Source organism: Amphiprion ocellaris, chromosome 3 (genome assembly GCF_022539595.1).
Source record: "Amphiprion ocellaris isolate individual 3 ecotype Okinawa chromosome 3, ASM2253959v1, whole genome shotgun sequence".
Lineage (NCBI taxonomy): Eukaryota > Metazoa > Chordata > Actinopteri > Pomacentridae > Amphiprion > Amphiprion ocellaris.
In genome coordinates, this window is record NC_072768.1 from 34,678,336 (window position 1) to 34,693,226 (window position 14,891).

General features: G+C 39.2%; 1 protein-coding gene across 1 annotated transcript in view; it reads right to left on the bottom strand.

The window, feature by feature from the left end:
- Positions 1 to 497: 497 nt before the first annotated feature.
- The window catches only part of nrn1la (neuritin 1-like a), a 130,999-nt gene continuing 116,605 nt past the window's right edge, over positions 498 to 14,891 (bottom strand). The window contains exon 3 of the mRNA XM_055007372.1: positions 498 to 4,420. Coding sequence (XP_054863347.1) covers positions 4,138 to 4,420 — 283 coding nt within the window. The 3' untranslated portion in view covers positions 498 to 4,137. The remainder of the gene's footprint in view (positions 4,421 to 14,891) is intronic.

Sequence of the window (14,891 nt, forward strand, 5' to 3'; positions counted from 1 at the left end):
TCCAATTGCGATTGTTGATTGCTAGATGGGTTTTTTCAGAGAAAGCTTTTCATACCATTTGAGGCAATGTTGAGCATCTTAAGAGGTTTCCAGAAAAACCAGTAGGGCTGAATAATATGTGAAAAAAATTATACTGTGATCATTGTTTACAGATATTGCAATAAGCCACATTTTTTTATAAAATGCATTTTTAAATTACTTTCAACCTTAAAACATATATAAAAATTACAGTGTGCTTTTGCTGCAGTCTGTCCTGAACCCACATGTTCCTTCACGTCTGGAAAATATGACTGTAAGACCCAAATATAAGAAAAATTAAAAAAAAAATAAAACAAAAAAATATAAAAAATAATAATATATAAACCCAAATATAGAGGAAAATGAGAAAAAAAAACAAAAAACTAATATAGAAAAAAATGAGCAAAATTTTTATATATATATATATATATATATATATATATATATATATATATATATATATATATAAAAATAAATAATCGAAAATAATAGAAAATATAAAAAAACTGATGTATTTCTGCAACAGTGGGTTTTACAGGGTTAAGTATTTCCGCAGCACCACCATGCTTCATTCAGAATGGTATTCAGTTCAATTCCATTTTATTTATACAGTGCCAATTACAACTCAGATTGTCTCAAGACGCTTTACAGAACCCATAAGGCCCAAACCCCCAGAGCAAGCCCTAAGGCGATGGTGGCAAGAAAAAAACTCCCTGTTAACAGGAAGAAACCTTAAGCAGAACCCGGCTCATGTGGAGGACCCATATGGCAACATTTAGTAAATTGCAGCTCCCGTCATTTGGATATTTTTTAGTCACGTTGTGATTTCAATAATATTCCAATTAATCGTTCAGTCCAACAAACCTGTATAGCCAGTTTTCATTGCTGCAAGCACCTTAGCAAACAACACCACATGTCTGGAAGATGTTTAGAGCAACTAATAGTTCATTTTATTGCAGGAGAGACATTAATCGTGGCAGGAGTCCAAATGCATTTTTGGTTCGTGACCTTTTTCCAGTGATTCCCCAAACAACTGCAGTATTTGATCACTATATTACAACAGGATGCTTGAGAGAGACGAAATTTAGTTTGTAAGTTCTTGACAGGAAATCAAGAGGGAGATGTATCACAGAAGCACACGGACGAGGACCGAAGGGAAATTAACAAACTACACTGAAATCAGATACTTTTGGAAACTTTAAACCAGCTTACGCCAATCAGACACAACATTAAAACCAATGATGGGTGATAATCTGGCAACAGTGGAATGTTGTGCTGGGAAACCTTTAGCCCTGCACTGAAGTGGATGTTAAATTGACATCTGCACTCCGTAGATACACAAGACCCACCACAACAATGGAAAAACTGCTCAAAAACAAGTCTAGGAACTCAAGAAAGAACCCAAAGAGGTGACTGACCTCCAATTTCCTAGAACCCAATTTGACTTAAGATCCACGGGATGTGTCTCAACCCATGGAGACCCTACTGTGTGGCCTACAAGATCCAAAGGATCCAATGTCCAAGTTCCGGACACCTCAGAACACCTGCTACGGTCACACCCCAATGGGTCAATACTGTTTTAACAGTACAAAGTGGATCTACACAATATTAGACAGGTGGTTTAATGTTATGAGTCACTGGTGTGCATCCATCCATCCACCCTTCCATCCATCCATCCATCCATCCATCCATCCATCCATCCATCATCTTCCGCTTATCTGGGGCCAGATCGCAGAGGCAGCAGACGAAGCAGGTTATTCTAGATGTCCCTCCCCCCAGCAATGCTTTCCAGCTCTTCCTGGGGGATCCCAAGGCGTTCCCAGGCAGATGAGATATCTAATCCCTCCAACTAGTTTTGGGTCTGCCCATGGGTCTCCTCCCAGGCGGACGTGTTTGGAAAACCTCCAGAGGAAGTCTCCCTAGAGGCATCCGAATCAGATGGCCAAACCACCTCAAATGTTTCCTTCCGACACGAAGGAGCAGCGGCTCTACTACGAGCTCCCTCCAGATGTCTGAGCTTCTCCCCCTATCTCTAAGGCTAAGCCCAGCCACCCTGCAGAGGAAGCTCATTTCAGCCGCTTGTACCCGCGACCTCATTCCTTTGGTTGCTACCCAGAGCTCATGACCATAAATGAGGGTTGGAACATAGATGGACTAGTAAATCGACCCTCTTCAATTGACGGTCCGGTACAACGCCCGCATTACTGCTGATGTCACACCAAACCACCTGTCCATCTTACACTTCATTTTCCCATCACTCGTGAACAAGATCCTGAGATACTTGAACTCCTTCGCTCGGGGAAGCAACTCCCCCCTAACCCAGAGGGAGCAATCCACTGGTTTCTGGCAGAGAACAATGACCTCAGACTTGGAGGTGCTGATCCGCATCCCCGCCACGTCATACTCAGCTGCAAACTGTTCTAGTGCGCGCTGAAGGTCACGGTCTGACGAAGCCAACAGAACCACATCATCTGCAAAAAGCAGAAATGCGATCCAGAGGCCCCCAAACTGCAAATCGATTTGGGGGCTTCAGGATTGCAGGATCTCAAGGTGCAGCCGGGATGAGGAGGGTGTCTGGTGTGCATCCAAATACACAAATTTAGCAGTTAGCACAACTCATGAAGTGAAAATGGGAGTGGTTAGCTTTGGGGTATGATTAAAGCAAAAAGAAAAAGTAGCTTCCTCACATCCTAAAACTAATCTACAAATTGAGTTCACCAAGTTTAGATGTATTACGGAGAATAAAGGATGTCGCTTGATTACCTGCATGAAAGTAACCAAACACAGTTCATTTGCTTCTGCATTTGTGTATTAGCACGGGGGTGGGTTTAATAAACCTCTCTTTTATAATTGGAGTCTATGTGGAATGTTTTTTGGGGGGGGTTTCCATTGCAAAACCACAAGTGACCATTAGGAAAAGTTAGCAGCAAGGCTAACGTATCCAGCTCTTTATACATCCATGGTTCTCACTGATTAGCACCCATGTTTTTAGTTTCCCAGTGTGTTCCTTTCAAAATGTTTTTATATATATTCTGAATTTGTGCTTAAAAAAGTTTTAATGCTGTGCTGAGGAGGAAAAGTCTGTGGATCAATGAAGTAAAATGTGACAGTGTGCAGTGAAAACATGAATTAAACATCCAGGGGAGCTTTGAAAAAATGTGACTAAGCGTTAATACTTGTGAGAAGTGATGTTGAGTCTATAACCGTCCTTTATACAGCAGATGCTCATAACATTAGCAAATTTCCATCATATCTGCACATTTCTGGGTTCGAGTGCTGCTCTTTTACTCACGTTTCGCCCTCTTCTTCCTCTCCAACACTGCAGACTTAGCGGCTGTTTTTCTCAAAGAACCGGCTTGGTATGAGCACATAACAGCTGTGGATGGAAATGTGCATTACTTCACATTTTCTGTTGCCAGTTTTCATGGGAACTTTGAGTTAAATTAGGACGTAAGCTTGGCTGTGGCTCTTCAACACTGGCAGAGAGCGGAGAAGAAAAGCAACGGGAAAACCGAACACAAAAGTCGTCCAGCTGGAGTTCGAACGCAGCTCTGAGTCTTAACTAGCGAGCGACGAATGTTAGATTTCCCATTTATCAGCTACTTCATCATATAAATGAATGAGTTTAACTGCTCATGGATTCCTCATCACTTAGTTTCCAGGTTTATCAAACAGGACTGCGTTATTATGTTTCTGTTATTAGAGTCAGGAAGACAGACTCCGCCTGGATCCAGCACATGCAAGCTCAGACTAACTAGGTTTCGGAGGTTAGGGAATAAAGACAGATGACATGAAGCGGCTGTATGCATCTGTTTAACTATGTATGTGTTTGCAAGCCTGTTTGTACAGTGGCTGTGTGTCTCTGTATGAATTCTGTGTGTGTTTCCAACAGAGAGACTAATTAAAAGGCAGAGAATATGCATGAAATGGCACAGGCAGTTTAGAGATACATTATCAAAAAGACTGTCGGGCCTCTGAACATGCAGTTAGAAATATTCAACCCCTGGCAGCGCAGAGGAAGAAGAAACTGTGGAAAGTCTACGGGCTCGTGGAAGGGGAGAAAAAAATACACAAAGTTTATATCTATTCACACTAGTCCCATTTCTTCAGGGGGGAAAGTTATATCCAAAACAACAGCAGCAGAGGAGACAGTAGCAGGAGGAGGTGGAGGCTGGACGGCAGGTATCCGGCGCCTCCTCGTAGAGACTCCTGGTTGATCTCCTCCTGGTTCGGGGAGGCCGAGGCCACCGGGTGGCTGTTGCGGTTGGAGCACATGTCATATAGGTTTCCGGAGAACTGCATCTTCTTGGATTCCTGCCGGAGAGACTCCCAGACGGCGGCCGCTTCATCCGGACAGCCGGCCATCGCGACATTTGCGCAATCGTGGAATTCATCCCATGACCTGCAGAGATACAGAAGAAGAAGGAGATGATAGAAAAGTGATGAAACCTTCAGATGTGACACCAGAATCTGTCAGTCATTTAGCTGCTTCAGAGCTCCATGTTGATGATTGTGTTGAAAATTCCTTAGACTACTGTTAATATCAACACTTTTGCACAATTTTGTACCTTTATTACGCCACAGAATGGGACAAAGTTATGTGACAATCAGCGCTGGTTTGTCTGTCTGTCTGTTACCAACATTACTCAAAAACAGACTCAGGGAAGGTCAGAAATGACACAAGGACCAAGTGATTAGATTTTGGCAGTGATACGGCTTATAGTCTGGATCCACGAATTTGTTAAAGATTTCTGTGTCATTGCAAGATAGCAGCACGGCGTCACTGTAGCTATGACAACAAATGAACACTACGTCAGCTGCCTGCTGATGATCACATGATTGTGATCCTACTACAAATCAACCGCTGCAGACTTATCGGGACTTATCAGTCGGAAATGATACAAGGAGCAATTGATTAAATTGTGGGGGTGTTTCTGAGTCTCATCAATTCCCGCTGCCCGCTACATATTTAGGTCATGCGATTCGGTATCTGTACATAACATACACATGCATAGCACGCCTGTGCTCACTGCAAGGTTATTTTCTATTAAAGATTTCATCTGTCGGAAATGAAACAACTGAGCAGCCTTGGTGATGTACTGTGTTCTCTGAGTGCTTTTCTTGTTAATACCCACAACGTTGCACCTTTATTTTGAATACCAACAATTTTTGGCACCTTATTTCCTTGCACGATAATTGCACATTCTTTAGGCCATTGGTTTTCTAATCTTTCTTTATTGCAACATATGTGAGCTACTGGATACTAGAATTTTCCCAAGGGATGAATAAAGTATCCATCCATCCATCCATCCATCCATCCATCCATCTAACCATCATCCATTCATCCATCTATCCATCCAACATACATCTATCCATCCATCATACGTCTAACCATTTATCTGTCCATCCATCCATGCATGCATCCATCCATAAACTACACAGTCACACGAAAAAACAATTTTCCCTGCAATATATCCCCATGCAATATATAGTCCTGCACCTCTATAGAAACAGCTCAACTATGACTTGAAGTAGAGATAACTTAGAAATACCTTTTGTGCAGTATCACACAGTAATAATGCAATAAATCATGAAACAATCAAAGTTGAATTGCTTTGATTAGAAATTTCATTTAAAAAAATATAAAAAGGGGAATCAGCTCGCAGAACTTTTTATAAAATGCCTCTAGCTGTTACTAACATGAGGAAAAATTGAGACTACAAACTACAGATATTAATTTCTTTTCAGTACACGACTCCTGACTGCTCTGTAAACAGTGCCTGCAGTTCAGGCAGAAAAGTCCTAGAATTTGTCACAATTGTTGGTTGCAGTTGAGTCACTAATGGCTTCTCAGTGGCACCAACAAGCACACTTTTTTTTTTTTTTTTTAACATAAGGGGTTAGCGTATTTTTTTTATTTTTGGCAACATTTTAAATGACATGTGGAGTAGGCAATTTTTATTAAATCTCACAATTTTAAGCTTAGATTGGGTAATTTTTCTGATAGAAATGGAAGTCGCAAATTACATTTTTTGGGGCTTTTTTTAATGAATGTCTTCTCTGCAGTATGACATAATTATAATGCCAGAAAACATAAAAGAAGAAAAACCTAAATTAGAATTTCTTCCATTATTAATTTTATGAAAAATGGGGGGAAAAAGCAAGAAACATCATGTATAATGCGAGAAACTTCAATAAAAAGCAACTGGACTTTTCTTTTAGATTCTTGAAGACGTTTTGAAGAACCTAAAAGAGAAATGAAAATGAAACACTGTCAAAAAATGTTTTCTGGGCCATATGCGATCGTTATAATGCTATAAATCATGAAAAGGAAAAAACAAAACTTGAATTTCTTTGAATATTAATTTTGTAAAAATGGGGGGAAATAACAGAAAACAACATATTCAACCCTAGAAGCTGTAGTAGAAAGCAACTAGACTTCTCTTTTAGGTTCAGTTTCAGTATTCAAGAACCTAAAAGAGAACTAAAAGTGGAAAAACATGGAACGTGTAAACAGTATGAGACAGCTACAATGCCTTAATTCATGAAAAATGAAAAAACATAGTTGAATTACTTTGATTATTCGGAGTTTGCCCTGTGATGGATGAGCAACATCTCCAGCATAAAACCTGACTTTTGCCCTAGGACCCGAAGGTACAACATCTTCAAGAACCTCTAAGAACATTTAAAAGAGATGCCCAGTTGGTTTTTACTGAAGTTCCTATAGTTAGCTTGACCTGAACGGCTGTGAATCCAGCCAGACAACATGTGCAACAATTTTTAAAGTGGCCACAGGTGTTACCAAGACTGGAACAAACTTTCTGTACTCATTGACTTTCTTTACACTTGAGCTGCTTCTACAAGTCAGTCAACCTTAAATATGAAGAACCCTACTCAGTTATTATCCAAACTCGCATCTGCTCCAATGATTTAACTAACGAAGATCTGAACCGACAGCTCTGAAAATAGCCGATGAAGACGCAGTGACAGTGAAACATCAGTCCTTTCACTCAGTAAATCAAACTCAATCTGTTTGTCTGCTCCCTTGACTTCTCTTGGTAGTTGCCAAGAGACCATCTGCTGATCTTCGCAGCTCCGAGAACAAAGGTCGCGCTGTGGGTTTGACTGAAACGTGGCGAAACCTTCATTAGTTCAGGGGAAGGGATTGTGTGTTTTATCCATCATCAACAGACATTTCAGCCGCTTTCTGACACCTATTGACGAGAAAAAGTGAAAAAGAAGGCAGAATAGAAGAGGAGAGTAGGTGAAGAAGACGAGACATAAAGAAGTAACCCTAGACAAAGATCTTGGATACAAAGATACCTTTCAGTGATGCACAGTATTAAACCTCAATCTATTAACCTTTAAACTCCACAGCTGAGTCTGTCTGACTGTTTCTGGTCTCTAATGCTTCTTTTTGTCACGAATGTCTGAAAAACTAAGAAAGAAGAAGCAACAAGATGATGGGCCTCAAATGCTTAAAACTCAAAAGTTTTTGTAAGTAATACAAGCTAAATATCACATAGCATTCCAACTTTCATAAGGGGAAGAGGTGCATTTATGCTAATATGATGCAACTGCACAGTACATGTAGATTTTTTTGTACTTAAAGTACACTAGGACGAACCACCACTACAATTTAATACAAGTATATTAGTAAGAATGTTGGTGTATATTCATTTTGTGTATAATAATCACCCTCTTGGTTGCTGGTTGCTGGAAAGTTTGTAAACCCGTCCTTATTGTTAGCAAAGTACACCTCAAATAAATGTTTCCAAATATAGCTTCTGTCATACAAAGTACTTCTTTTCACTTACATTTTTGTTCAAGTGGTCAGTTTTGTAATAAGTTTATTCTTGATTGGTTACTAAATGCTACAAAAAGGTTTTGCATCTCCATGATTGACTTAAGAACATCTAAGGACTGTTTCTTTCCTAAATCATCTGTTGCAAACCCCTGAATAAATTCTTCTGAAATAACATGTACAAATATTCAAAGAGATCTGCAGTATTTCCAATAAGTAAACTTTGTGTTTTTAAGGCTAACTTAACGCTAATGTTGCAGCTAGCGAGCCAAGAGTACAGCCAGCCATTGGGGGGAAAACTTGTTGTATGTAGCTAGCTAGCAAGACAAGCTAGCTGACAGAAAAATATTCTGCTTTTGCTTTTCAGATGCAAGAATTTGTTGCTGCCATCCCATGTAATTATTGAAATAGTTATGATTTACTGTTAAAAAATGTTGGGGATTGGACAGGGCCACCTTGGGCTTCAGGTAACTCTCATTGTATTTTCTGAATATTTACAAACCAAATAATTAACGAGCAGATTGATCCACGATGAAAATAATTACTATTTGCAGTGTAATACTAGCTTCATTTCAGCCACCTACACCACTGAAAGGCTGCATACATCTGCATTCTGTGCTTTTACTGTTACTAAGAGGTGTGACCAAGAAGTCCAGAGTCTGCACCTGAAAAAATTGTACCTAATTTAAATTGGGCAAACTTCAGCTTTTGAAGCCGTCCTCTGGTGCAGTGATACCAAGCTCCCAGTGCTCCTGCAACATTTAAAATGTTGCATAGAAGTCCTGTTCTGTAAGTGTGTCGAGCACAATCTGCATCACAAGCTGGATCCTCTCCACTGTGTCCATACAGCAACACTTAAACTTGCATTTCATTTTGGGAAAGAGGAAGAAGCCACAAAAAAGTTCCAGGTCTGGTCAGTGGAGTGTTTGGGGAGCGACATTTTTGCTGGTGCAGCCAAAGAACTTGTGTATTTTCAACATGCAGTCAGACTCAGTGTTGACAGTCTGATCCTGGGGGTCTAATTCAAGGTACACAAGTCTTTGGATGTTGGGCAAAACAAAGTGACGAGAATGTTCTTGGTTGCACTGCTGATCTGATGCAGATTCCTCACTCTTGGAATCTCATGGTCATAGCTATAGAAATTACTCTCATTACCCTCCACACACTGATCTGAATCAAGGATTATCCACATAAAGGTTGATTCAGACTGACAAAATTTGATGGCTGCTCTCTGCACAAGTTTCAGGTCCATGGTGAAACTGGGCAGGCTGGCATACAGCATAGTTCAGGTCATTTTTGCCAAATATTCTCCCTCAGACACGTCAGGATATTACACAGGACCAAGGGTGCCAAGTCTCCTTCTGGGGGTTAAGCTTTATGGCTTACACAACTCTTTAAATTTTGACAAGAAATGATGAGCATGCTCCTAGTCATGCTGCTGACCTGATGCAACTTCTTCCGTCTTGGAGTCTCTTGGTTGTGTCTGTAGACCCAGCACTCATCACCTCTAACCCAACAATCATCCACATGAAGACTGACTTGTAAGTTTCAGGTCCATGGTGAAACTGGCAGGTTGGTAGACACCACAGTTCAGGTCATTTGTGACAAGTATTCTCCTTCAGACACACCAGGACATTATGGCATGACTCAGTGTAGAGAGTCCCTTTCTGGGGGTTGAACTTTATGGTACACGGCCCTGTAAATATTGGAAAAAAATGATGAACATGCTCCTGGTCATGCTGCTGACCTGAAGTGACTTCTTCCGTCTTGGAGTTTCTCGGTTGTAGCTGTAAGGATCACCTCTTACCTGAGGTGATTTACCTTCATTTTATGTTTTTTTCTCGACACAAGTTTCAGGTCTGTGGTGAAACTGCAAATGTGCACCTGCAAGTGGTCACAGCAAACTTCCAGGGAGTGTTCTAAATGTTGCTGGAGCACTGGGAGGAGAGCATTGCTGCACAAGAACACTACTTTGAAAGAAGCAACAGCCAAAATAAAGCAAGATTTTTCTTTTTATAGATGCAGTTCCACAACTTCTTGATTGCACCTTGAACCTTTGGCACATTGATCCGATTATACCAGGTAAAAATTTCCAATGCTGGATTTTTGCACCATGATATCAGCACATTTACTTAAATTAAGGATTAAAAAAAAAATCTTTGTCCACTTAATCATTCTCTTCTCTAACTTCTACCCCGAGAACACACCTACTCTTCGGCTTTTACAAGACGCATTTCACGCTGAAATATGTCAGTAAATTACACTTTATTTTTGTACTACATACTGAAAAAGATGCTCACACTTCTTGCTCTGTTTTTAGTGAGTCAGCCAAAGACTCTATCAAGAGCAGTGATGTTTCATTAGACAAGACTTTTTTATTGAATGAAAAACCATTTAGAATTGAACTGAATCAAACAATATTGTGTGTTGGCTCTTAATTTTTCCCCAAAGTGCCAAAACAGTTCCTTTAACTATATCTGCTTCATGTCTTTCCATAACACTGCAACAAGATAACATTGTTGAGTCCAGCTGCCTCTTCTATGCAGTGCAGTTTAGTACTTGTGATTTATCACTGTGGGTGCTAAAGGAATTGATCACCAGAATCTAATTCAGACAAATAAGATAAATCACGATGAGACAGGAGGCTCTCCTTTTGTAGCAGTCTTACGCTGTGATGCCCCGAAGGCTTGTATCATTATTAATCTTAGAAGTGCCGCTGTAAATGTCACCTAGAGTGAACTCCAGAAGTCTCACCGCTCTAAACATAGAAAAATCATTCTGGAGGACGTTTCTTATCTGTACTGGATGTCAGTTTGAGGACATTCGCTTCTGATCTTAAGTACAAAGATGCTCACACATATTTCCCAACTTTCTTTGACAGACTCTGGCGCACATCTGCCGTCTTTGCTGTCACACACAAATAATTTTTGTAAAGCTGTCTTCACACGGAGAAGGAACGCAGCCCATGATCTCACATCTTTAAGTAATTAACAGCAGCCATTATGTACCACACGACCGGCCTCCCTCCATCACTCTGCATCAGTTTGGCTTCTGTCCAGAGTTTAAACCCTCCAGTGGTCCAGTTTCGGCTTCTTACCTACTGCTGTTGGAGGGGAGGTTAGCATCTGGCTAATCAGCTCTGCACCTGAGCGTGTGTGCAGGAAAAAAGTGTGAGAGACAACAAGAGGACGCCAAAGTCAGAAAGAGAACGAGAGGGCGTTGTGTGCAGCAGTGCAGTGTTTTTTTAGTGTGCAGGTTTTGTACGTTCAGTCACAGGTGTTGCAGAGACAGCAGAAACACAGCGAGGACACTGACAGACAAGCAGCTGCTTTCACAATAATCAAACCTCCGGGGAGCACGTCTGTTCTGCTGCGAACATGCTGCTGCTGACATTCCCAAAATCTCCAAACCCCAAAGTCTGAGCTCGTTATTTATTTTTTCATCACGTCCGATTTGCTCGCACAGGAGTTTCACGGCTTCGGTGTCGCAGGATGCAGTTACTGACACTCGGGGCAGCGAGTAGCACACTTAGCCGAAGCCCGCTGGTTCAGGAGACAAAACAGAACAGAGGAGACGAGATATTAGAGAAGACGAGCAACAAAAGGGTACAGTGTGTTCGACTCCACAGAAACAGTCTGTACCCTGAGAATGAATTAGAGCAGAGTTTTTAAACTTTGGAGGTCAGAGCTGTCGCCGAGGACAGTTTGACGACGGGTATTTTGTGACAAACAAAACTCGACACCGGCGGCCCAGCAATTAATCATTTACAAATCAGAGTTTGACATAATGCAATTAGCAAATGCTGCAATTCAGGTTATGCAACGCGCCTGGCCCAGAGTTTGAAGTGTCGAGTCGATGGGTTTGCAAATTCATGCCGACCTCCTTCTGTAACACTCACACTGTTGATGGCGTCTCATGTTTTAATGCTCCATTCACATGTTGTTAAATCTATGACATGTTGAATACTGCACAAAAGCCTGACTTAAAAAAAAAAATCTTATATTAAATTGCAATATCAGTCAGAAAAATTGCAAATAAATGCTGCAATCTAAGTCATGCAACATGTGTGACCCAGAGTTTGAACTGTCATCTCAATGTTCTTCACAAATTAATGCCAACTGCTTTCTCATGTTTCAGTGCTCCATCACATGTTTTTAGATCTATTATACAATGAATATTGAACTGAATCCTGACTTTAGAAAAAACAATCTTGAAATAAATGGCAAAAAAATGCAATTAAATCCTGAAACATGTCTGATGGTTTTGCAAATTCATGCCGACTTCTTCCTAACATGGTGTCTCATGTTGCAATGATCCATCACATGCTGTTAAATCTATTCCACAATTAATATTGAACCAAAGTCTGACTTTAGAAATCAGATTTCAAAATAAAATCTGTCACAAAAATTGTACCTAAATGCCACAATTTAGTTTATGCAATACATCTGACCCCGGGTTTAAATTGTCACGTTGATGTTTTTACAAATTAATGCCATTTTTCTCCTTTAAGTCATATATCACATTTGAATGTTGTCTCATATGTTAACGCTCCATCACATGTTGGTAAATCTATTATATAATGAATGCCGAACTAAAGCTGGACTTTATAAAACTCAATCTTAAACTGCAATATTGGTTAGAAAAACTGCAAATAAATGCTGCAATTTAAGTTATGCAACATGCAGGACTTGGGGTTTAAACTATGGTGTCAATGTTTTAATAAATAAATGGCATTTTTCTTCTCTAAGTGACACTTCAGATGGTGCTGCATGTTTCAGTGTTCCATCACATTAGTAAATGTATTAAACAATGAATATTTAATGGAAACCTCAACTTTAGAAAACCCAGTTAAATTAAATTTGAATACATGTCAGAAAAATGGCAATTCACCCTTGTATTGTCCTTGGGGTCATTCTGGCCCCAAGGACAATCTTTTGCTGTCGTATGCTTTTATGTAACAAGGTCTATTTGGCCCTAAATTCCAAAATGAAGGAAAAAAAATTGTGGTAATGGGTTGGACTGAAGTAAGACTAAAGGTGTAATGCAGAATTGATTGATAATTTATACTATATGCTTTAAATAACAAGCAAACCAGGCAAGGTCATTTTGACCCCAGAGGACAAAATGTGTATGGCAACTGGGAGGACACTACAAGGGTTAAATGCTGTAATTTAAGCTGTGCAACATGCAGGTCCAAGGGTTTTGAACAGTGGTGTCCATGTTTAACAAATTAATGGCATCTTCCTTCTTTGAGTCATTCTTTTGATTGTGTCTCATGTTTCAATGCTCCATCACATGTTGCTAAATCTATTAAACAATGAACATTGAGCTGAATCCTGATTTTAGAAAACCCAATCTCAAATTAAACTGCAACATCTGTCAGAAAAATTGAAATTAAATGCTGCAATTTAAGTTACGCAACACATCTGACCCGGGGTTTGAACTGTCGTGTCAATGTTATTCACAAATTAATGGTATTGTTCCGATTTACGTTGAGGTTTTAATGGTATCTCATGAATGTGACCTCAAATTAAACTGCAATATCTATCACAAAAATTGCAATTAAATGCTGCAATTTAAGTTAGGCAGCATGCTGGACCCAGAGTTAACTGTCATGTCAATACTTTTATAAATTAATGCCGACCTCCCTCTCATGTGGTATTACTACATCATATACCGTTAAATATATTCCACAATGAGTACTGAAGTGAGGCCTACTCAAAAAAAAAAATTAAAAATCTAATCTCAAATCAAATTGCAAAATCTGTCAGAAAAATCTTAATTAAATATTTTCAGTTATTCACTCAGCTCTGCTCAGATCACAGCGTCTCACTCTCTAAGAAACAACTCAAGGGACCCATTTCCTACCACTTAATTAAATGCTTAATTGGAAGATAATCATATTTCCGTATTTTATTAGGCTATGTTGACATAATAAGGGAAATTTGTACATTGGTTGATTTGCAACTAAATTCAAATCCTAGTAGTTAATTTTTCTTCACCTAAAGTTTAGGATTTCAAGTCTAATCCCCTGTGTACTAAACATTACTGGACAATTTCAGACAGTTAAAAGTGTATGTATAGGCTTGTATGCTGAAAAAATGCTTAAAAAGGACATTTGAAGGTGAGTATTGTGCCTTTTACAAATAAATTCCACTAAAGCAATGAATTTGGGATTCTTTTCTTTTGTGAAAAGACCAACAGTGGACTCATGTACAGAGTTTATTCTGTTATACTACTGCACTGAGCTAATGCCACTCATATTTATCAGCGATATTTAGGAAACTAGGGGATAAAAATAACAGCTTCTTTTTCAAATGTACTCAGCTTGAGAAGATTTTCCATGTTTATTGAAAATTCCTGGGGTAATTTGGTTGTTTTTGCTTTCAAGTTTTAAATATTGCTGTATAGTGCAGAAATACTCGACTTCAGTTCAACAATCTAAAAATGAATTATTTCAAAAGCTGCAGCATGAACAAAAACATTTAAAGACTGCTGAGGAAAATGTAATTGAAGCAAGTTAATTGTTGCGTTTCTCAACTTAAAAACTTGTGTTCATAATTATGGTAATTAAGTCATTAAGACACAAAAATCCCTTTTAAATAACAAGAAGAACTAGTTGGAAGAGCTTAATTTTGGACTTGTGTTTATGGCACCAATCATTAAGTAATGTAAGACACCTTTGATTGAAAAGGAAAAGCAAATTCCCGGAATGTAGTTTGTTGATTGAACATAATTTTATTAGAACTTGTCTTATTGATGCAATTTTGTTGTTGTTCTTTAGCCCAAACATTACATTAGAGGTCCTAAAAATGGGACCAGAAAAGCTTGGAACAGTGACGCAGACAATATGAACTTTATAATCTAGAAAAGAGCATTTTAGTTATCTGTCAGATAGAAATATGTTTCACTCTTTTTCCAGCTCCTATAGCCTTTATGGCTTTGAATAATAATGTTTTATTCTATTAATATTTTAAATAAAAGATTAAATATTTCACTGAAAACGTAGCATTGATTTATTTGGCCCAAGTTGGGCGAGCTATGTGGAAAATGTAGCGAGCTAAGCTAG